The sequence below is a fragment of the Miscanthus floridulus genome, unplaced genomic scaffold, assembly GCF_019320115.1.
Source record: "Miscanthus floridulus cultivar M001 unplaced genomic scaffold, ASM1932011v1 fs_40_2_3, whole genome shotgun sequence".
NCBI lineage: Eukaryota > Viridiplantae > Streptophyta > Magnoliopsida > Poales > Poaceae > Miscanthus > Miscanthus floridulus.
In genome coordinates this window covers 37,568-60,891 of record NW_027096710.1, presented here as the reverse complement: position 1 = coordinate 60,891, position 23,324 = coordinate 37,568, and the positions used below count along the sequence as shown (strand labels likewise).

General features: G+C 42.2%; 1 protein-coding gene across 1 annotated transcript; it reads right to left on the bottom strand.

Moving 5' to 3' along the window:
* Window positions 1–2,980: 2,980 nt before the first annotated feature.
* Window positions 2,981–5,124, bottom strand: LOC136531665 (uncharacterized). Its single transcript, XM_066524315.1, has 3 exons — window positions 4,955–5,124; window positions 3,683–3,876; window positions 2,981–3,488 (listed from the first exon to the last, which is right to left on the bottom strand). The coding sequence occupies exons 2-3, from the start codon at window positions 3,855–3,857 to the stop codon at window positions 3,268–3,270; spliced, it is 396 nt and encodes a 131-aa protein (XP_066380412.1). The 5' UTR covers window positions 3,858–3,876; window positions 4,955–5,124; the 3' UTR covers window positions 2,981–3,267.
* Window positions 5,125–23,324: the final 18,200 nt, after the last annotated feature.

The following is a 23,324-nucleotide window of genomic DNA, read 5'->3' as shown; positions in this document are numbered from 1 at the left end:
ATAGGCAGTTCTTCGATTGTGAGTGTGAAATTGCAGCACCCCAAACAGTCGATCACAATGCAACGATGACGACGACAACAAAGCCTTAAAGTCCCAAATAAGTTAGGGTAGACTAGAGTTGAAACCTAGCAGAAGCCATCAAGGTTTAGGCACGTGAATAGTTGTTTTCCAAGCACTCCTATCTAAGGCTAAGTCTTTAGGTATATTTCATCCTTTCAAATCTCATTTTATTGCCTCTACCTAAGTCAACTTCGGTCTTCCTCTGCCTCTCTTCATGTTACTATCCTGACTTAGGATTCCACTACGCACCGGTGTCTCTGGAGGTCTCCGTTGGACATGTCCAAACCATCTCAACCGGTGTTGGACAAGCTTTTCTTCAATTGGTGCTACCCCTAATCTATCACGTATATCATCGTTCCAAACTCAATCCCTTCTTGTATGACCGTAAATCCAACGCAACATACGTATTTCCACGAAACTTATCTGTTGAACATGTCGTCTTTTCGTAGGCCAACATTCTGCACCATACAACATAGTAGCTTTAATCTTCGTCCTTTAAAACTTACCTTTTAACTTCTGTGGTACCCTTTTGTCACATAGGACACCAGATGCTTGGCGCCACTTCATCCACCCTGCTTTGATTCTATGGCTAACATCTTCATCAATATCCCCGTCTCTATGTAGCATTGATCCTAAATATCGAAATATATCCTTCCTAGGCACTACTTGACCTTCCAAACTAATATATTTCTCCTCCCGAGTAGTAATGCCGAAGTCACATCTCATATACTCAGTTTTAGTTTTACTGAGTCTAAAACCTTTAGACTCCAAAGTCTCCCGCCATAACTCCAGTTTCTGATTCATTCATGTCGGCTTTCATCAACTAGCACTACATCGTCCGCGAAAAACATACACCAAGGGATGTTCCCTTGTATGTCCCTTGTGACCTCATCCATCACTAAGGCAGATAGATAAGGGCTCAAAGCTGACCTTTGATGAGTCCTATCCTAATAGAGAAGTCATTCGTGTCTTCGTCACTTGTTCGAACACTAGTCACAACATTGCTGTATATGTCCTTAATGAGCCCGACGTACTTCGTTGGGACTTTATGTTTGTCCAAAGCCCACTATATAACATTCCTTGGTATTTTATCATAATCCTTCTCCAAGTCAATAAAAATCATATGTGGGTCCTTCTTCTTCTCCCTATACTGCTCCATAACGTGTCTTATTAAGAAAATGGTTTCCATGGTTGACCTTTCGGGCATGAAATCAAATTGGTTCATAGAGACCCGCGTTATTGCTCTCAAGCGATGCTTAATAACTCTCTTCCATAGCTTCATAGTATGGCTCATCAACTTAATTCCCTGGTAATTAGTACAACTTTGAATATCCCCTTTATTCTTGTAGATCGGTACCAATATATTTCTCCTCCACTCGTCAAGCATCTTGTTCGATCGAAAAATAAGGTTGAACAGCTTGGTTAGCCATACTATAGCTATGTCCCTGAGTCATCTCCACACCTCGATTGGGATACCATCCGGTCCCATCACCTTACCTCCTTTCATCCTTTTCAATGCCTCTCTGACCTCAGATTCTTGGATTCTCCGCATAAAACGCCTATTGGTGTCATCAAAAAAGTCATCCAACTAAAAGATTGTGTTCGTATTCTCGCCATTGAACAATTTGTCAAAATACTCTTGCCATCGATGTTGGATCTCATCATCCTTCACCAAGAGATGCTCCCTTTCATCCTTAATGCACTTAACTTGGTTGAAGTCCCTTGTCTTTCTCTCACGAACCCTAGCCATCCTATAAATGTCATTCTCTCCTTCCTTCGTACTCAAATGTTGGTAAAGGTCCTCGTACGCTCTACCCTTTGTCACACTTATAGCTCGCTTTGCAGTCTTCTTTGCCATCTTATACTTATCTATGTTGTCCACACTCCTGTATGGTACAAGCGTCTATAGCATTCTTTCTTCTCCATAATAGCCCTTTGGACTTCCTCGTTCCACCATCAAATATCTTTAGCCTCACCTCCATTTTCTTTGTTTACTCCACACACCTCTGAGGCTATCTTTCGAATGTTGGTTGCCATCTTCTCCCACATGTTGTTTATGTCATCTTCTTCCTTCCAAGAGCCCTCTTTGATAACTCTTTTCCTAAATACCTCTGGCGTCTCCCCTTTTAATTTCCACCACTTTGTTCTTTCAATTTAGCTTGTTTATCCCTACGGGCATGCACCTGAAAACGAAAGTCTACTACCAAAAGCTTATGTTGAGAAACAACACACTCCCCTGGTATCACCTTGCAACCCAAGCATGCTCGTTTGTCATTTCTTCTTGCGAGGACGAAGTCAATCTGGCTAGAATGTTGTCTGCTATTAAAGGTCACTAGATGAGATTCTCTCCTTCTAAAGAAAATGTTGGCTATCATCAGATCAAAAGCTACCGCGAAGTTCAGAACTTCCACCCCCTCCTGATTCCTACTACCATACCTAAAACCTCCATGAACTGCCTCGAAACCTACGCTTGTAGTACCTACATGCCCATTAAGATCTCCTATAAAAAGCTTCTCACTACTAGGTACAGCTCTAATCAGACCATCTAAGTGTTTCTAGAACTGTCTCTTAACACTCTCGTCGAGACCTACTTGAGAGGCATATGCACTAATTACGTTCAAGACCATATCACCAACGACAAGCTTAATTAAGATAATCCTATCTCCTTGCCTTCTCACTCCCACCATACCATTCTTAAGGCTCTTATCAATCAAGACTCCTACTCCATTTCTATTCACGACTATCCTTGTGTATCAAAGGTTGAAACCTGTATTATCCACCTCCTTCGCCTTCTGACCCTTCTATTTAGTCTCTTGAACAGATACATGGGGGGCATAACGTGCATGACACCTCACAGGAAATGTTTCATGCACGTGCATGACGCGCTCAGATACGCATAACGCAACAGCATCTTGCGATATAAGAGAATTCAGCAACAAGTGCCAACATACGCACATGTAGCCATCTATATATACTGTTATTACCAAACATGAGCAAGAGAAACAAACAAGTGCCAACATACAGCAACAAGAGGTTGCACGGTACAACTTAGAAGTGTCTCCAGTTAACTGCTTGAAGTAGAGAGAAGTGATCTGGGGGGTCGATGTGTAGTGTAGCGGAGGATTTGGGCTGATGGGGTAAGATGGAACCAGCTGCACTAGTTGCAATGAGGAAGGCGAGTGCTTCTTATCATGGAAGATATTTCTTCTAGACTTTACCCTCCCAAAGGCACTCAACAGAGGGACTACCGTCACTGCGATTCTTTGTTGATGGCGCATGCAGTAAGAGGTCCCGGAGATGAGCTGGTGGCTGGAGGCCCATGGCAGAGGCTCGCTCCCAGCGCTGAAGCCGAGTAACACCAATGCATGGGCCAAACTTCATGTCCATGTCAAACTGTCGCAGCTGCTCTTCTTGATCACCAAAATCATCTGCAGCAACATTGCCACAAGCAACAGGCTTAGGGTATCAAAATGGAAAAAAAAAAACTTGAGATAGCACTAATATATGAGTATAATTATATAAAAAAAAAAGAACTTCTACACTTCCCCACAAAGTGAGGAGCACAGAAATTAAAGAGGATTACTCATATCATCCTATGACCCTCGGCAAGTAGCAAGAGTACCTTTGAGATCCCAGGAGCCATGAGAAACTAGAGCTGATGTCTGAGCAGTATCTGGGGCGCCAACAGAGGCCCCACCAGTGTACTGCTGTGTCTTCTTCTTCGAAGATGATGCTGCCTTGGTCACACCTCCTTTCTTTTTCTGCCGGTAAAAATCTTTCACACCACCAGACGACATGTTTCTCTATTCTTCAGTTCTGCAAGTGTTTCTTTATCAATTCCTTCCAGCAGAAATTTGAAATCAGACCTACTCTAGATTTTTTTTGTCTTTGGTTGAAAGATATATATACTCCTACACTACAAGTGTGCATCCAGAGAGCCACCAGAAACCCTTACATTCAGAGCTCTAGTCCTGGAGCACTAAGCATGGTATTGTGTAAATAAAGAACTGAATATGGGCAGCCTGTAGGTAATGGAACACTGGCCCAGTCATTGTTTACGAAGCTGCTAGCATCATTGTGGTATAACCGTATAACCAATATGCATATAATAGTCAGCCCTTAGGTAGTGAAACATTGGTCCAGTCACTGTTCACAAAGCTGTTAGCATCATTGTAGTAGAGCCAAATGCATACAGTGAGATCTAATGTAGCAGTTTTATATATGCATGGTCACTTGGATATGCATAGGCATGAGTCGAATATACCGAGACCGAGCAAGCTAAGATCTTCATTAGTGACATAATCTACAAACCAAACTGAAAAAGGCATGCCTAAACACTCTTTCTGAGCTCGCCGCAGGCACATGTGTGTACCTCAATAAGTCAATAGAAGGCAGTAGAATTGAGGCTCCGGAATACAGAGCAAAAAACAAGAAAGAACGATCTTGCAGAATGTTAATCATCATGCTCATGTCCTGAACACAACATTAGAAATGTTCCTCGGTCGCCAATCCATTGCGCTTCCAGGGCGTGGAATGGGTGTTCAGTTGAATCCCCATGTCTTTTCAAATGAAGTCGCAACCGTACCTTAACTGGGAACCAATATTCCAAGAAGCCCAGTGGTGCCAACTAAATATTATTCTCCACCTAGCGCGCTAAAAGACGAAGATGACGAACCTAATCGAACAATGGATGGATCAATTGGAACGGCAGCAGGGGCGGACCCAGTAAAGGACATGGATTTACACATGTATACCCAATATTTTTTGCAAAAAAAAATCGAAGTTAGTATACAATTGAAATGAGATCAGATCCGATTACAAATAGGTAAAGAGCTTAAGTTAGGGTTAGGGTGTCCGGTTCCCTACAGGAACGCAAGAGAAAAGGTACACATACCTCGTGGCCGTGGGTGCTCGTCGCCAGCGAAGGACGCGACGAAGGCCTCGGAACGGACCGACGAAGACCTGGGCACCTGGCGTAGGGCGTTGGCGTCGGCGGCCGCCCAGTTGCCGCAAAAGAGGGACAGAGCGCTAGAAGTGGGGACTGGGGACTGGCCGACTGCATCGTGGTCCGGCAGGGTGAATTTGTTAAGGGTAGAGCACACCCTTCGACCTCCGACTCGCAGACCTTCATGAAACCGGGTAACAGATATGTTCCGACCGTCAAAACCAAATAACAGATATGTTCCTGACCGTCAAAACCAAATAAATTTAGTCCTACGCTAACGGTTTTCTATTTTTTTTAATAACGTGCTCGTGCGTCGCTACGAAATAACTAATAATTTATACTAAAAACACATGGATAGCACGATAAGATAACAATACTGTAAAAATTAAATACCAACGTTAAAGTAACATTTAATCCAAAAAGCAAAGTTTATGAATTTAACACAGTCACGGAGTGCGCGGCGTTGCAGGCTCACAAACTCTACTTTATAGACATTTTCGTGATGCGGCCAAGATAATATTTTATATTGGCAGGAATAAATCTCGGATATCCATTTCTTTCATTGTAATCCATTTATCTGGACAATGTTTGAGGTGAGGGCACGGTTACAGTTTTTAGTAGTTTTGCGATATTGTCCGAAGCTATGAGATGATTGATGTCTTGCAATGATCCTTCCAGAGATTGGGTCGAATCCAACCTAGAGCCACGAAACCCTGCATCTTTTCCTGAACGGGCTTCACTTCAGATGCGCCGATAGCAATATCAACGATCTCCACTCGATGGATCAAGTCGTATGGATCCCCATACAATGGCTCAAACATGTAGATTTTGTTGTCCTTATACTTGGATACACTTGTTCCACTGAAGCTTTTATTGAAATGTTTAGACACGAACATTGTCTGATCACCGATGTCCCTCACCCTAGAACACTCCGGCGTACAGTCGTGGAGGTTGCACTTGTAGATCGCGCTGCTATAGGTGAAGCTTTGTGTCTCGTGAAACGTGCTCACCATGACACCCACAATGTGCAGCTTACCGTTTGATTCTAGGTAGCTGCGGTGGCAGAGCCCCGTAGGTGGCGACAGTGATGGCAGCAGCGTCACGGTTGGAGTAGCGCCGACGACGTTACTGCTGCAGACGGAGATTTCTCCAGTGCAGTCGATCGCCAAGAACTTATCTTGGCAGTGGACGATGGATTCCACGGAGAACTCTAGTTTGGTGTCGAGCAGCGTCCATGCGTTGTCGACTCCAACCCGGCAGAACACGACCTCCGTGGAGCACCCAAGCATGGCTATGGCCACGCACTCGCGGCCGGCGACGTCAGGCGGCGCCGAGAACACGATCTTATGGAAGAACACGTCTCTCATGTCTTCTAGCTTGATGGCTCTACCTGCGGCATCCGCGTCCTCATAGCCGTTGGTGGGATGGAGGACCCACCGACCGTGGACCCTAGACACGTGTTCCGATGAAGACGTCACCGCGACGTATTCGCCTACTGGCGGGAGCTCAACGTGGGGGGCACGGGCACCGACGAATGGATTCAGCAGCGTCACGGACGCCGCCTCGTCCATGAGCGCCAGCCACCCACACGAGGAGCCGCACGCCACCTTGCCGCGCACGTCGAGCAGCGTCTTGGACAAAACCTTCTTCTCTGGGACGCAGTAGAAGCCGACGCGGTCCGAGTCAGGGTCAAACGGGAGCGTAGCAGGAGCGATCCGAAGGTCGCGAATAGGACGACGGCGTGTTATGGGGAGCAAGCGGATCGGAAGGACACCACGTCGTGGCCTAACGTGAGACGCTGCCCGATGGGCTCGATGAGATCCTCTAGCAGGCCGGATCTCCAGTCAGAAAGAGGTAGGGACATTCTCTTGGGATTGGTAGGCTGAGCCATAAAAGACAAATGACATCAACTATGGTTCACGCAAGAAATAGTGTCTGGTGTCTACTATCGCGATGAACCATGGATTGGGGAACGGGGATATGGGAAATGATTAAAATGAATAGACCCAAGGTCAATTTTAGCGAGAAACAGCAAGCGAGGATGATGGAACACGTGAGCGTGAAACCAAATGAAAGGAGGAAAAAGTTGTCCCTTTTGCAAATGCAAAGGGATGAAGTAATTAAATATAGGTAGATTTGGCAAGGATCTCAGAAATATAAAGAGGTTCCTTTTGTCTTAATTCTCTTTCCTTCTGTGTTAATTCTCTTTCCTTTTACTCGTTGCCATATATGCTGATGCATGCAAACATGCAATGTGTATATGAATAGCATAATAATTTTCTACTTTCTACTTTACCATGATTTCTCTATCACATGGCAGGCAATATTCAATCAAGCAGCATACGGGAGATGTCATGGGATCGCAGATGTGGGCTGACAGACGAACCAAAATAAATATCGCACCAAAAAATATCCACACTTTGTTCTTTTTAGTTATAGAAGATAATAAAATCTAGTTTAATCTCTAAAAGTTGCATAATTAATTTATTTTAAATTATAAAAATATGAAACTAGGTGCCAAGCCTTGCTTTTGTTAGAAAACAACTCGAGAGGCGGCATTTATTTTAGACAAAACTAGTACTTTTTTAAAAAAATATTCTCTACTTGTTTATAGTCTATATATAAGTATTTGGAATTGGTTTATTTATGTTCCTATTGCTTTATTGCTGGTCGTCATGTTTGTTATTTATTTAAAACAAGTAAGATCTGAAGAATTTTAAATATAGTGTCTACATATATAGCATTTTTAGAAGAAAACGTGAACTAGTTTTATATTTTTATAATTTGAAATAAATTAATTATGAATTTTTAGAGATTGAACTGGATTTTTATTATTATTAGAAAAATAGAAAACCGCATTTGAAACCGTCTGAGGACCAAATTTGTTCGGTTTTGATAGTTGGATGGTGTCGGTTACCCAGTTTCATAGTTGTTGGTTGAAAATTAAACTTTAATGCAAGTTGGAAGTTGAAAAATGTACTTTACCCATTTGTTAAAAGAAATACTCCTCTGTTCCAAAAGAATGCAATTCTAAAACCATACCATGTTTTAGTATATCAAACTGGATCAATTATAAATAAAAATAAAAATATTTATAACATCAAATGAATATTATTAGATTAATTACAAAATGTATTTTCATAATAAATTCATTTAGAGTTGTAAATATGAATATTATTTACTAAAAACTTAGTCAAACGTGAAACACTTTAATCGGCACGCAACCTATAGTTGCATCCTTTTTAGGATAGAGGTGGTACTTGTCATGATAAGCCGAAGTATTTTTCATCGAGAAGGTAAATTTGCTAAAAGATATATTTCATTTGTGATTGCTAGAGATGATCGCGGATTGGACGGATAAAATATTTACTTGACTGTGAGTATATCTATGATCTTAGGTTTTACTTACCCACGAGCATACAAGTAAGATTTCGTACCGAGTGAAAGCATCTAGCCCCCTAGTTGGGTTTCGGTGATTAACGACGATATGAGATTACTATGACTAACGTGTGTTTTGCAGAGGCAACTTGAGTTAGGTCAAGGTAATGGTGATTGTTTTGACAATTATAATTTTCATACCTCTATCGATGGAAATCGTTTTAGTTTTCAAAGGATGGACAACAAGGTTAAGGACGGACTAGTTCTAAGTATCATTTGACGTTGGAGAGACACTTAGAGTAGTTTAGGACTTTGTTTTTCATTTGACTGTACTATTAGGAGGGTATGAACTAGTAGCTTGACCTAAATGAGTCTAATGGGTTAGGTGTGATGCACACTTGTCAAACTTAGTACTAGGTAGCTCAGGAATAGCTCAAAGATCAATTGGAGTCAACCTCATTCACAAAGGATTTTGAATTGGAAGTGAATATGTTGACACAAAATGTGACGTACTGTGCCTCACACACAGCAAGCCGAAAAGCGTGGCTTCAATCGGGTTCCCGGGTGTTTTGTGATCCGGAAGCGTGCCAGTCAGTTTGACCTGAAAAAACTAACAAGGGATAAAATAATTAAATGTCAAACCGGAACATGCCGGGTAATACCGGACAGTTCCACATATACGGCCCTGAAGCCACTTACAACGACATACGGCTATAGAGAGCTGTCTGCCAACAAGTTCATAAACCATTCAGCTAATCGTAGGGTAAATGCACATAAAGACCTAATTGCCGAATGCATGTGCATGGGAAGACATGTTTGAACAAGTGAAATTAATTATGAGTTAATGCATAACCAAGCTCGGCAATCCAGCTGAATTGGGATCCATGAAGAAGGAACGTACAAATAAAAGCGATTAAACTAAACTAAAACCTGCATCTGCCGCACGACACCTAGTTTCGTTAAAGTTTAAACGTGATTAACATGCATGAACCCGCAACATGTGACAATCTAGATTAAGATAATTCAGCCACTATGAGCATGTTATCTATTTTGCAAGGGTAATATAAAAATAAACAATGATCGTTGAAGCACGAATAAAACCACAAGAGAAAGAAGGCCGAACAATATCAATCTAGATTGGGCAGAAGTGTGTTACAAATATATAAGAGGTTTAAAACATGCAACACTGGATAACTTAATGAATCTATTTAGATTTGTCATATCTAATATAGAGCCGATAACTATCTCGCTTTCACTAAGCATATGAGTAAACGCCTGCCGCACGGTATCTACTCATAAACGAAGCATAAGCAAAGACTTCTTGATTGTCAAACAAAGATCCGCCGCACGACCATTGAAAACAAACAAGACTACTTGCACCATGTCTAAATCCACCGCATGATACTAAACATGATAACAAGGTTGTCGGAACTTACGGAGGTCGACGGATCGATGATTCCTCTCAAAGAACTCGACGACACGACAAGAGGACTCGAAAGTTGGCACGGGGCCGGTTGTATTGATTTGGTTGTGTACCCTTATTACAATGGTCGAGGGTCAATATTTATACCCTAGACAAAATGTGAGTCCTAAAGGACTACGATTTACAAAGGAACTTCTAAACAAACTTGGAAACTTACGATTCCTTACTCTAAACTTATAGATTCCTTTATTAATACAACTCTCATCTTTCCGATCGGTCTTGCCTGCCATCTTCTGTTTTCCCGAATGGAGTTACCGCCTTCCAGAATAACCGACCGCACAAGCATTTAGCCGACCGCTTGCGTTGTTTGCCGAACACCCTTCTTCCCGCATGTGGGTCTACCTGTCATCTTCCAGAATCGACCAAAATCCAGTGTTAACACATGCCCCCTCAATTTCGGGATAAAAGTTGTTTTATTCTGAAATTGACCACAAGCTCTTTCATCCTCCTAAGTCATCACCGTTCAAAACCGCAGCCGCTGCCCAAAAATTCAAGCTTTCAGCGCAACCTCGGACCTCCTTCAAATCTTCAATGGCGACCCAGGATGAAATTCCAGAGGTAAACTTTATTTATATTCGGCAACTTTCATCTCATCTTTCCGCTCCTCTTTTGATTTACTCCCTTCTGATTTCAATCATCTTCTAAAGGAGTACAAGAGTCAGATTTTGACCCCTTATGCTGCCAACCCCGACTCCTATTTCCTCAGCCCAATGGGAAATCCTGACCCTTCTGAAATCATTGAGAAGGAAACCCAAAGAATTCCTTTCAAGTCTGGGATTACCTCACCAAACCGATGGCCAAACACGTTCAAGAATTGGCCATTTCCCCCAATCACCGGATGGCGCAACTGGTACAGGAGAATGTTGGAGAAGAGCAGCAGCCACTGGGAAAGTCAGGACATCAGTCATTGTCTAGAGTTATCTTTAGCAGAGACACCCAGGAATGATTCCCTTCTGATAGCAGCTTCTCATTTTTGGTCTGACGCTACCAATGCCTTTATCTTTGGTCATGGTATTATGACCATCACTCTAGCCGACGTATTCATGATGACTGGTTTGAATGTGTCATTGCCAGTATATCCTTATAAGTACAAGAGCAAGAGTAATCAACGAGCCGTTAGTTCTGGATGTGGATGGGTCAAACATATCTAGAACTATATGAATGCATCTGGCACCGTTTCTGACAAAGAGTTGAAAGCCTTCATGAATATGTGGCTATGCAGATTCATCTTCTGTGGAAAATCCAATGAACCAACCCTGAATCACATGGTTATGGCTGAAGACTTAGCTGTAGGCACCCAGATCCCATTAGGCAAATATCTTTTAGGGTCTGCTTATCATATGATGCATCAGATCACCCTTCAGATGCGCCAAGGTGGAGAAATTTCTTGTGTGAATGGTCCCTGGTGGCTAATTCAAATGTGGCTCCAACTATATATGCATCAGATAACCCCTGTGAGCCTCTTCAACCTAAGTTTCCCCTCAGTTAACTATGCTAAAGGCAGCACAGCAAAGGTTAAGGCTTGTCAGACTTATGGGGAAGCAGCAGCATCTATAAGCATTGATATAGACATTGGTCATCTCTTCAAGCTATTTTTCAAAGGATTCGGCAATGTGCTCTGGTTTCCTTACAGAGAAAATGAAGATCTGACTTTGCCCTGCAAGTTTAGCTATGAAATTGGTTGTTCAGGCCAAGAATCCACAGAGATTTTCAACTCCTTTATCAAACCTTGCACTTTGCCAGCTGAATTTCATCATGGGAGATTAGTACAATCCACCTATGAATTCTATTATCCAAACATGGTGGCCAGACAATTAGGATGCGGCCAACTGCCTCCAAAATTCTTCTTCTCAACAATCATAAAATCAAGGGAAGTAATAACAGAAGGAATGGAAGCCAAGAAGGTCTTTGAATTAGGATGGGAATTACCAATATACGAACCATCTCCATTTGGGCTAATAGATGCTGCTCATCCCCTCTTTGTCTCTTGGTGGCAAGAATGGCATGCTCATATCTTCAATATATCAGTTCATTCTTTATGCAAAAACTTGCAACCCGATTTTGCTTCTGACAGTGAGGTAATTTCATTATGCCCATCATTTCTTGTTCTTGAATCCACTTCTTATTTTAACATCTGGTCATGCACAGGATCTTGAGTTTACTCCCCCTGCCAAAGCAATTCAGTATTATCCGGCTGGTCCCAAACCTGCTCTGGGGTTTGATGCTCCAAACTTAAAGGAATTCATGAAAACTTTTGCAACTTTGGATTCAGCACCTCTAAAGGCACTCATGAGAACTCCTGCTACTTCAGCTGCTGCATCTTCCTGAGGAAAAAGCAAAAGGAAAACACCTGAAAGTTTTCTCTTACCCAAGAAACCAAGGACCAAGAAAGCCAGATTATCCCTTAAGGCATGAACCTTTTGTTTTCTTATCAGGTCAACCATCTCATTTAGCAGTAAGCCTGACTACCTCTACATTCATTTCTTCCATTGCAGCCACAAGTCGAAATTCCCATACTGGGTAATACCTCAGCGCCTGCAGAACCAACCCCTGAAGTTTCTACTGAAGATGAAGAAATCCATGATAGCGAAATTTCAGAGACCCATGAAGCTGAAGGTTCAAAGGCTCATAAACCTGATGAGACTATAGGTAACATTGTTCAACCAATTCTCCTCTCCTTTCTCTTTAACAACATCTATCCCTTATGCTCATTATCATTTACTTTACTGAGAATAGATGAGATCTTAGATGAACTGGCAAGGGAAACTTCTCCTGATCAATCTCCAGACCCGTCTCTTCTGAACCTTCAATCAAGTCCTCCAGCAAGCCAGGGTATAACCCATCCTGATGACCAATCAGCCCAACAGGTAATGCCTTGTCTCATACTATATTTTAGCAAAATTACCCAATCGGCTAACACCTTCTTTCTTCCTCTTTGTCTAGAAGAACATCACTAAACCGACCACCAGTTACTCCTTCTCTATTGAGGACTACATTATTGAGAAAGGTGAAGAGATCACTTCTCATCAAACTTTATCACTGGAGAATCAGGCTCGGCTAAAAGAAGTGATTATTCTGCTGAATAAGAATACCATTAGTCTGGTTCAGGATGCAGACCAGATAAAAGACCTCCTTGAACTCATTGATCAAGATATCCCTTCTGCTCTCAAGGCTCCCCTAGAATCTGCAGCCCATCTTGATGATCACTTTGCTATGGTGAGAAGGGCAACCAAGAACATATCTTCGAGGGCTGCTCTGCAGAAGGATAGATCTTTGAAAAAGCTGGAGATTAAAGATCTTCACTCTCATATCCAGACTACGAGAAATTCCTTGGCAACCTTGGAGCCTGAACTGAAATCCATGGAGGATGAAAAAATCAGACTAGAAGCTCAACTAGCCGAACTGAATGCCAAAATTCAGTCTCACAGGGCCCATATAGCCAATCTGCCGAAGAACATAGAAGCAACTTCACTAAAGATAGCTTCGACCATCAAAGAAGACCAGCAGACCAAGAATAAGTTATCCAGCATCCAGAGTTCTGAAGATGAAGATCAAAAAGTGCTAGATAATGTTAGCCGAATCAGGACTGAGGCCATAGAAGCAATCAATCATCTTCTGAACCAGTAGACATTAGGCTTGTAATAAACTTTAAGTGTGATACCCTTTTTTCCTTGATTAAACAACTTTATGTTCACTTATTTTCATTCGTTCAGAAAAAAGCAATCGGCCATTTTCCCTTAAATTACTCGATTAGAATGTAGCCGATTGTCTCCATTCTTTCGATAGCCGAACGAATCCAATCCAAATACTGTGAGGGTATAGCCGAATAATGTTGGCTCCAATAAATCATGGAGATATTCAAGCGACGTTCGACTTAACTCAGGCCTGGCCCAGTCCAGTAACGGCCCAGCCGAAAGGGAACAAACCTACTCCGCCGTTCGGGATTCTCGTCCCACAACCCCGTGGAATTCGCCACAATCTTTTGCTTCGGCTTATAAATAGACCTTTCCATTGGCCTTCATCACTATCTTTGCCTCAGCGTTCTCACATCCGTCTCTTCCACTTCCTTCGTTCGATTCATTCCAGAAGGAAACCCTAACCTCCATCAAAGCAAATGACGAACAGTGGCAACCGTGGCAAGCGTCCTGCCGACGGAGAGGCTGAAGGAAGCAGAGCATCGCGCTGCCGGCGTTGTGGGTATGATTCGGTTCTTTGCCCCCTTTGCAATTTCCTCGTTCATCTATTAATTCCGATTTCTCCTTCCTCATTCATCAGGATAAGAGTCATCAGCTCCAGCCAATACCATCTCCTTCCTCCAGTGTTGGCAGCTCAACCGGGAACTCCATCATCCGGCTCCTCCAGGTCTTCCAGCTCCTCAAGCTCTTACCATTCCAACCCTTGGGGTTCGGCAGAGCCAGCAGATGCACACCATCCATACTCCCACGAGGAGGCGCTCAAGTTTCGCCAGGAGAGGGATGAAGCCCGGGAGGAGCTAGGCGACGTCTCCAAGAAGTTCGGCATTGATCAAGCCGAATGGGAGGATCAGCGGAAACAATTCTATGACGCCATCACCGGATTGATATCTTCATTTAGTTTTATCATCCTGACTTCCTTTGCTTGCCGACCCACTTCTTCTTTCATGCCCAGCTCTTTCCGCGGAGAATGACCGCTTGAAGACGGCGGCGAACAAGATTGCCGACAAGGTGAATGCTCAGGGGGAGACATCCGAGGCACGCCTTGATGCTGTGGACGGCCGCATTGATCAGGCCGTCATCCAAGGTGTGCACCTCGGTGCTTCTCTCGGGCTGGCGGCAATGACCTCCCAAACCAACGAGGACTACTCCTCCCAGCCAGTTGGCTTCATTGGAGGACGCCCGGACGAAGTCGACGACATCGATGAGCGTCTGGAGGCCTACGACGATCATGCTGCTGCCCTTGCCGAAATCACAAATCCCCAATCCGTCCTCAACAAGTTATTTGAGGAGTAGTTTGTATTAGGATAAACTTTACAAATAATCTCGTCCTTTGGAATAATATTTACTTCTTTGATTCTTTTCGGTAAAATTCCACTTGCGACTGTCAGAAAAAATGCTGAAAACAACCCAGTTTCAGATAAACATTTTTGTGCTAGAGGCGATGCAAACTGCATCGGCTATTTTGTGCTAAAGGCGATATGAATGATATCGGCTATTCTCAGTCTTGTATCTGATTTTTAGGCTAAAGGCGATATGAATGATATCGGCTATTCTCAGTCTTGTATCCGATCTTTAGGCTCAAGGTGATTTTCTCTTTGTCGGTTTTTCTGATTTACATTCATGAACCAACCTCAACACTGGGGTAGTATTTCTTAAGAAATCTTCCATTGATAGCTCTGGTAAACTCCTCCCCAAATAAAGTCTTCAATATGTATGCATTGCCAGGTACACATTCTACTATTCGGAAAGGACCTTCCTAATTTGGAGACCATTTGCCGAACGCTCTATCCTTTGTCCCAACTGGCAATATAGTTTTCCAAACCAAATCTCCTTCTGCGAATTGCTTCAGCCTAACCCTTTTGTTATAATATTTGGCAACGTGCATTTTATTTTTCTCAATATTTTCTAATGCCTTGAGACGAATCAAATGTAAATCTTCCAATTCATCCATCATCAGATTCTTATAGTCCTCTTCTGCCAATTCTTTCTGTAACACAACTCGCCTTGAATCTGACCGTAATTCCCATGGTAGTACGGCATGATGCCCATAAACCAGTTCATAGGGAGACGTCTGAGTGGATCCATGACAAGCCATTCGGTAAGCCCACACTGCTTCAGTAAGAACCAAGTGCCATCTCCTTGGTTTTTCATCAATCTTCTTCTGAATGATTTTAATCATAATCTTATTTGATGCTTCTGCCTGACCATTAGCTTGTGCATAATAAGGAGAAGAATTATACAACTTAATCCCCATACTTTTGGCAAAGTCACAGAATTCTGAAGAAGTAAACTGAGTTCCTTGATCAGTTGTTATAGTCTGAGGAATCCCGAATCTGTGAACTATATGCTCCTTAACAAAACTGATCATATTCTCTGACGTTACCTTTTTCAAAGGGATAGCTTCCACCCACTTGGTGAAATAATCCTTGGCCAAGAGTACAAATTTGTGTCCCTTACTAGAAGGAGGATTGATCTGACCAATTAAATCTATACCCCATCCTCTGAACGGCCAAGGCTTGATTATAGGATTCATAGCAGACGCTGGAACTTTTTGAATATTGCCGAATTTCTTATAATTGTGACACCCTTTATAATATTCAAAACAATCTTCCAACATAGTTGGCCAAAAATAACCAGTTCTCCTAATTATCCACTTCATCCGATAAGCTGACTGATGTGCACCACACAATCCTTCGTGAACCTCATACATCACTTTCTTGGCCTCTTCTTGACTTAAACATTTGAGCAATACTCCATCGATGGACTTGTAATATAACTGATCATCAAGAAATACAAATCTGATAGCTTTATACCTGAGTTTTCAGGAAACCTTTTGAGATGGATCTTTCAAATAATTGGTAACTTCGTATCTCCAATCACCATTTACTTGATCAGTATTTAAAACACCTTCTTCTATAGCAAAAACTTCCCGACTCTCTCGATATCCAGAAGCAGCTTGAGCTAACTTATTTGCTTCTTCATTGCACTCTCTAGGGACATGATGCAAGGTTACTACCAGAAAATTCTTCAAAAGTTCTCTACACTCCTCATAATATTCTCTTAACACATTGTTCTTGCATTCATACTGACCATTCAATTGATTAATCACCAACTCAGAATCCCCAAAGATTTCGACAGCAGCGGCCTTTACTTCTATAAGAAGCCGAAGCCCTCTAATCAATGCTTCATACTCTGCCTGATTATTAGTAACATGAAATTCAATAGGAACCGCGTATTCAAAAGTTTTTCCTTGTGGGGAAATCAAGAGAATACCAGCACCACCACCTTTGTTACAAGATGATCCATCGAAGAACAAAGCCCAAGGCACAATGCTTACCACCTCAACAGAAAGATCCCGATGTTGGGTAATAAAATCGGCAATAATTTGACCCTTCACCGCCTTTGCCGATTCATATCTTAAATTAAATTCCGACAACGCTAAAATCCATTTGCCAATTCTTCCATTCAAAATCGGCATTGATAACATATGTTTGATTACATCAAAACTAGAAACCACCACGCATTCGGAATTCAACAAATAGTGCCGAGATTTGGTACATGAGTAATATACACATAAGCAAAGTTTTTCTGCAGCCGAATACCTTGTTTCCGGGTCTAACAACTTTCGGCTAAGATAAGCTATGACTCTTTCTTTTCCTTCAAACTCTTGCATAAGGGCCGATCCTATCGTTAGGCTATCGGCCGCCACATACAACTTAAAAGGCTTGTCAAGTTGTGGAGGTACCAGCACAGGTGGTGCTTTCATATATTGTTTGATCTCATCAAAAGCCTTTTGTTGTATGTCACCCCATACAAATTTTTGATCTTTCTTGAGCTTCAATAAAGGGGAAAAGGGTAAAACTCTTTCTGATAGATTGGATATGAATCTTCTTACAAAGTTGATTTTGCCTAACAATGATTGCAATTCTGTGAGATTAGTTGGCGGCACAACTTTGTCTATTGCTTCCATGCTCTTATTACCAACTTCAATTCCTCCTTTATGAACTAAAAATCCTAAAAACTCACCAGCCAAAACTCCAAAGGCACATTTGTTTGGATTCATCTTCAAGCCATGCTTTCTTGTGTACTCCAGAGTCTTTCTTAAATCGGCTAAATGTCTTTCATGATTTCTAGACTTGACTACTACATCATCGATGTAGATTTCTACAATCTTGCCGATCAGCTCGTGAAAAATATAATTCATAGCTCTTTGATAAGTTGCACCGGCATTCTTTAACCCAAACGTCATGACTATCCACTCGAACAAACCAATATGACCAGGACATCTGAAAGCTGTTTTCGAAATATCTTCTATTGCCATAAAAATTTGGTTATAGCCAGCATTACCATCCATAAAACTAATGACCTCATAACCTGCTGCTGCATCTACCAGCAAATCGGCAACTGGCATTGGGTAACCATCCATGGGAGTTGCCTTATTAAGATTTCTGAAATCTATACAAACTCTCATTTTCCATTTTTCTTGTACACCGGTACTATATTCGAAATCCACTCTGCATACTTGCATGGCCGAATGAAGTTTGCTTCTATTAATCTTTCAACTTCCTTCTTTACATCGGCCAATACCTCCTCTTTGTATATCTTCCGTGGAGGTTGTTTGTATGGACGAAATCCAGGTTTAATGGGTAATCGATGCTCAACAATGGAACGATCCAATCCAGGCATTTCCGTATAATCCCAAGCAAAACAATCTTTAAACTCTTTCAACAGGTTTATCAACTTTGATTTATATTCTGGGTCTAACTTCGCACTAATATACATCGGCCTTGGCTTAGAATCATCACCAACATCAATTTCTTCCAATTTATCAGCCGACATAAAACCACGTCCCAACTTTCCTTTGTTGCCATCGATAGGATTTCCCATTAAAAATTACTATGAGAGCCGACTGCTTGGATCGGCTGTTGGTCCTCGCTGAAAACATTCACAGGACCTTCTTTCCACACTTTTCCAGAGAAACAATCAACGCCTTCATATTCCCAATAGGTAGACTCTGTGGCAGCAACACTTACTGAATCATCAGCATGTACAATTTCAACATCATCTCCAATCCATTGAATGAGAATTTGATGCATGGTTGAAGGAATGCAGCAATTAGCATGGATCCAATCTCTGCCCAAGAGTAGACTATATGCCCCCTTGCCATCAATGACAAAAAAGGTAGTAATCAGAGTTTTCGATCCAATGGTCAACTCGACATGAATAGCACCTTGGGTATCGGAAGGATTGCCAGCAAAGTCTCTGAGCACCATGTCAGTTTTCAACAATTCTTCATTAGTCATCCCAAGTTTCCTGAAGGTAGTATAAGGCATGATATTGATAGCAGCCCCTCCATCGACAAACATCTTAGTTAAAGGCTTGCCATTGACATATCCCTTTAAATAGAGTGGTCTCAAGTGACAATTCTTGATTGGTTTATCAAAAACAGCCTGCTGTGTTAATACAAGCTGAGCCATCAAATCCTGACATTCACTTTCATCAAAATCAGAGTACACCTCTTCTTGGACATCTTGGCTTTCGGGAGCTATAAACTCTGATGGGAGGAAGAAAGCCATGCAAGCACTAGCCGAAGGACCACATCCATCAGGCTTCTTTTTAGGACGCCATATTTGCTTTGTTTCGGCAACTTCCAATTCCAGCTCCCTATTCCTCAACCGTTGCACTCTTCTTTTCTGACTTTTCCTCAGGCCTGGAGGACACCACTGTCCTTTTTGCCATACGTATTTATAGAAGTCAGCTTCCTCATCATGCACTCTATTATGAATCCAACCCGAACCTGCAACTCTTTTCCTTTGCTGATTCTCAAAGCCACTTATCTTTAAGCGCCGATCATCTTCAGGAACCTTCGTTCCAAGTCTTTCATAGACGGGACGGCGGTTGACTCGAGATTGCCTATACTCGGAGTACTGAACACTACACTCCGGACAATTATTTCTTGCAGGCAACCTCAAACCTTCATTCCAACAATGCCTAAAGAATGAACAACCCCAATGAGACTGCTCCTGTTCTGTCATGTATTCTTCTTGCTCCCTTCGGTATACTTCTTCCTCATACCTCCGGCATTCTTGCATAAACCATTGCTTCTTACAGTATTCCTTCTCTTGTTCCCTCTGCCACTTGTTTAGCAAAATACATGATGTAACTCTGGGTTTGGAAGTTTGACCTTTCTCGGTTCGGCTATTCTGAAACCGAACTCGTTGTTGCAGCTCTCTACTGGTGACTTGCCGATCCGGGTCAACAGCACCACTCTCCTTTGCTCTATTAGAAGTCAACACCTTCACCTTGCCCTTACCCTTGAGATCATTGGCAGAGACCATATTCACAGAGAAAGAAATCATATTTTGTGGAAAAGGTTGATCATCAATTTTCATCTTACCATCAAACCTCAAATGTCCCTCTTGGATAGCTTTCTGGATTCGTATTCTGAACACTCGGCAATCATTAATAGAATGAGAATTAGTGTTATGAAAACCACAATACTTTTTGTCCTTCACTCCTTCAGGACGTAGCATAGGATGTCCTTCTGGTAGCTTGATGCGTCCTTCCTTTATCAACAATGCAAAAAGTCTGTCTGCCTTAGTAACATCAAAATCATAGGTTCCCTTTTGTTGTTTCAACCAGCGTTGACTAACTTGAGTGGGTTCCTTTGCCCAATTCAACTCAGCTGCAGCTATCTCATCTTCATCAATATATTCAGTCGCTTCATCCAGAAAGCCTTGATACACCTCATTAGTGGCACTGTTCTTCTGAAAGCGATTATCTCTCCTGAATCCTTGGGCTTGATTACTCATAGCTGCTAAACGCTGTGCAAGTTGACCAAGATCATCAAACTCTAAACCGAACAACTTCTCCCTGATATTCGGCAACATTCCTGCTATAGCTATTCCAGGTAGTTGATCATCTGGTAAATTTAGAGAATAACACATATTCTTGGTCTCCCTAAACCTGCGAAGATACTCCAATGGTGTCTCATTTGTTCTCATCCTCAGACTCATGAGATCTACCAACTTCTTCTCATTAGTACCCGTATAGAAATATGAATAAAACTTCTGCTCTAGTTCTGCCCACGTACCAATGGAATGAGCTGGTAGAGACGTGAACCATGTGAAAGCTGGTCCTGTAAGAGACAAAGGAAAATATCGAATCCTCCAAGCTTCATCTGAAGCAGCTTCTCCAAGCTGCATTAAGTATCGACTGACGTGCTCTATGGTACTAGTATCATCTTGACCAGAAAACTTAGTTAAATCTGTTGGAGGCTTCACCCTTAGAGGTAACGCCACTCTGTTGTACCATTCTGGATAAGGAGACTTGTATGAATAGGATTGATTCTTTGGCTTCAAGCCGAACTGATTTTGCATCATATCAGTCATCCTGTGCATCAAAACATCAATGCTTGGATCCTGATTTCCTTGTACTTGCACTCCAGAAGGCAATCCTGAAACACTTCTATACCCTGGATTTGGCACAGCATTGATAGCACTGTAATCAGTAAATTCTTGATACCCATCACCATACATATTCTTTTGCAATCTGTTTGATATTAGAGAAACTCTATAAGCTGAAGGTGGCACTTCCCCTATGGTACCAAATGTCATCTGGCCATAGGTGGGATGTGATTGCTTTTCAGTATGAGTCAATCCACCTATATTTGAAGGTGACGCTACTTCTTTCCCAACAGGCTTCTCTTGATGCTTTGGAACATTGAAAAGCGTCGGCCCACTGAGTGGTCCAACATTTTCTTCGAAGTATTTATCAACCATTGGACCAAAAGTACTGATCATGATCGCCCGAAAGGTATTCAGAAAAGCTGTGTGATGGTTTGTCATGGTTTCTCCCATGGCTTTATAGACCAGGGCTGCCATCTTCTGAGCATCTTCCTCTTCAGTGTAATCAGTTTGATGCGGAAGAAGAACCCTTGGCATTGACTACTTTTGAAACACTTTATTGCTCTTGTTTTTGGAAAAAGACATCAAACACTTCCGTTGGTATTGCTCACATGCTTGAAGCACTAAATCCTTGTAATTATCTGGCAATTCTGCCATGCTTACATCTAGAACATGATCATTGTTGATCTCAGATGCCATCTTGAACTAACAGATTGTCCCACCGGGCGTGCCAAAAAGTGTGTTGACACAAAATGTGACGTACTGTGCCTCACACACAGCAAGCCGAAAAGCGTGGCTTCAATCGGGTTCCCGGGTGTTTCGTGATCCGGAAGCGTGCCAGTCAGTTTGACCTGAAAAAACTAACAAGGGATAAAACAATTAAATGTCAAACCGGAACATGCCGGGTAATACCGGACAGTTCCACATATACGGCCCTGAAGCCACTTACAACGACATACGGCTATAGAGAGCTGTCTGCCAACAAGTTCATAAACCATTCAGCTAATCGTAGGGTAAATGCACATAAAGACCTAATTGCCGAATGCATGTGCATGGGAAGACATGTTTGAACAAGTGAAATTAATTATGAGTTAATGCATAACCAAGCTCGGCAATCCAGCCGAATTGGGATCCATGAAGAAGGAACGTACAAATAAAAGCGATTAAACTAAACTAAAACCTGCATCTGCCGCACGACACCTAGTTTTGTTAAAGTTTAAACGTGATTAACATGCATGAACCCGCAACATGTGACAATCTAGATTAAGACAATTCAGCCACTATGAGCATGTTATCTATTTTGCAAGGGTAATATAAAAATAAACAATGATCGTTGAAGCATGAATAAAACCACAAGAGAAAGAAGGCCGAACAATATCAATCTAGATTGGGCAGAAGTGTATTACAAATATATAAGAGGTTTAAAACATGCAACACTGGATAACTTAATGAATCTATTTAGATTTGCCATATCTAATATAGAGCCGATAACTATCTCGCTTTCACTAAGCATATGAGTAAACGCCTGCCGCATGGTATCTACTCATAAACGAAGCATAAGCAAAGACTTCTTGATTGTCAAACAAAGATCCGCCGCACGACCATTGAAAACAAACAAGACTACTTGCACCATGTCTAAATCCACCGCATGATACTAAACATGATAACAAGGTTGTCGGAACTTACGGAGGTCGACGGATCGATGATTCCTCTCGAAGAACTCGACGACACGACAAGAGGACTCGAAAGTTGGCACGGGGCCGGTTGTATTGATTTGGTTGTGTACCCTTATTACAATGGTCGAGGGTCAATATTTATACCCTAGACAAAATGTGAGTCCTAAAGGACTACGATTTACAAAGGAACTTCTAAACAAACTTGGAAACTTACGATTCCTTACTCTAAACTTATAGATTCCTTTATTAATACAACTCTCATCTTTCCGATCGGTCTTGCCTACCATCTTCTGTTTTCCCGAATGGAGTTACCGCCTTCCAGAATAACCGACCACACAAGCATTTAGCCGACCGCTTGCGTTGTTTGCCGAACACCCTTCTTCCCGCATGTGGGTCTACCTGTCATCTTCCAGAATCGACCAAAATCTAGTGTTAACAGAATAGAGGGTTAAATATTGACCGGACGTTGTTTTAGTGATGACCAGACTCACAGGTGCTGCGCTTGGTCAGCGATCAGCGCACACAACAAAAGTTGAGGAGTGACCAAACGATGCATAGTGATTTGAACCGGACGCGCCTCTAGTCGTATCTATAGCAGTAGGGCCTCGCTGTCAGGGTGGATGTTGATCGGACGCTGGCCAGCGTCAGGTCACTCCAATGGCCTTCCCTAATAGGCTGACG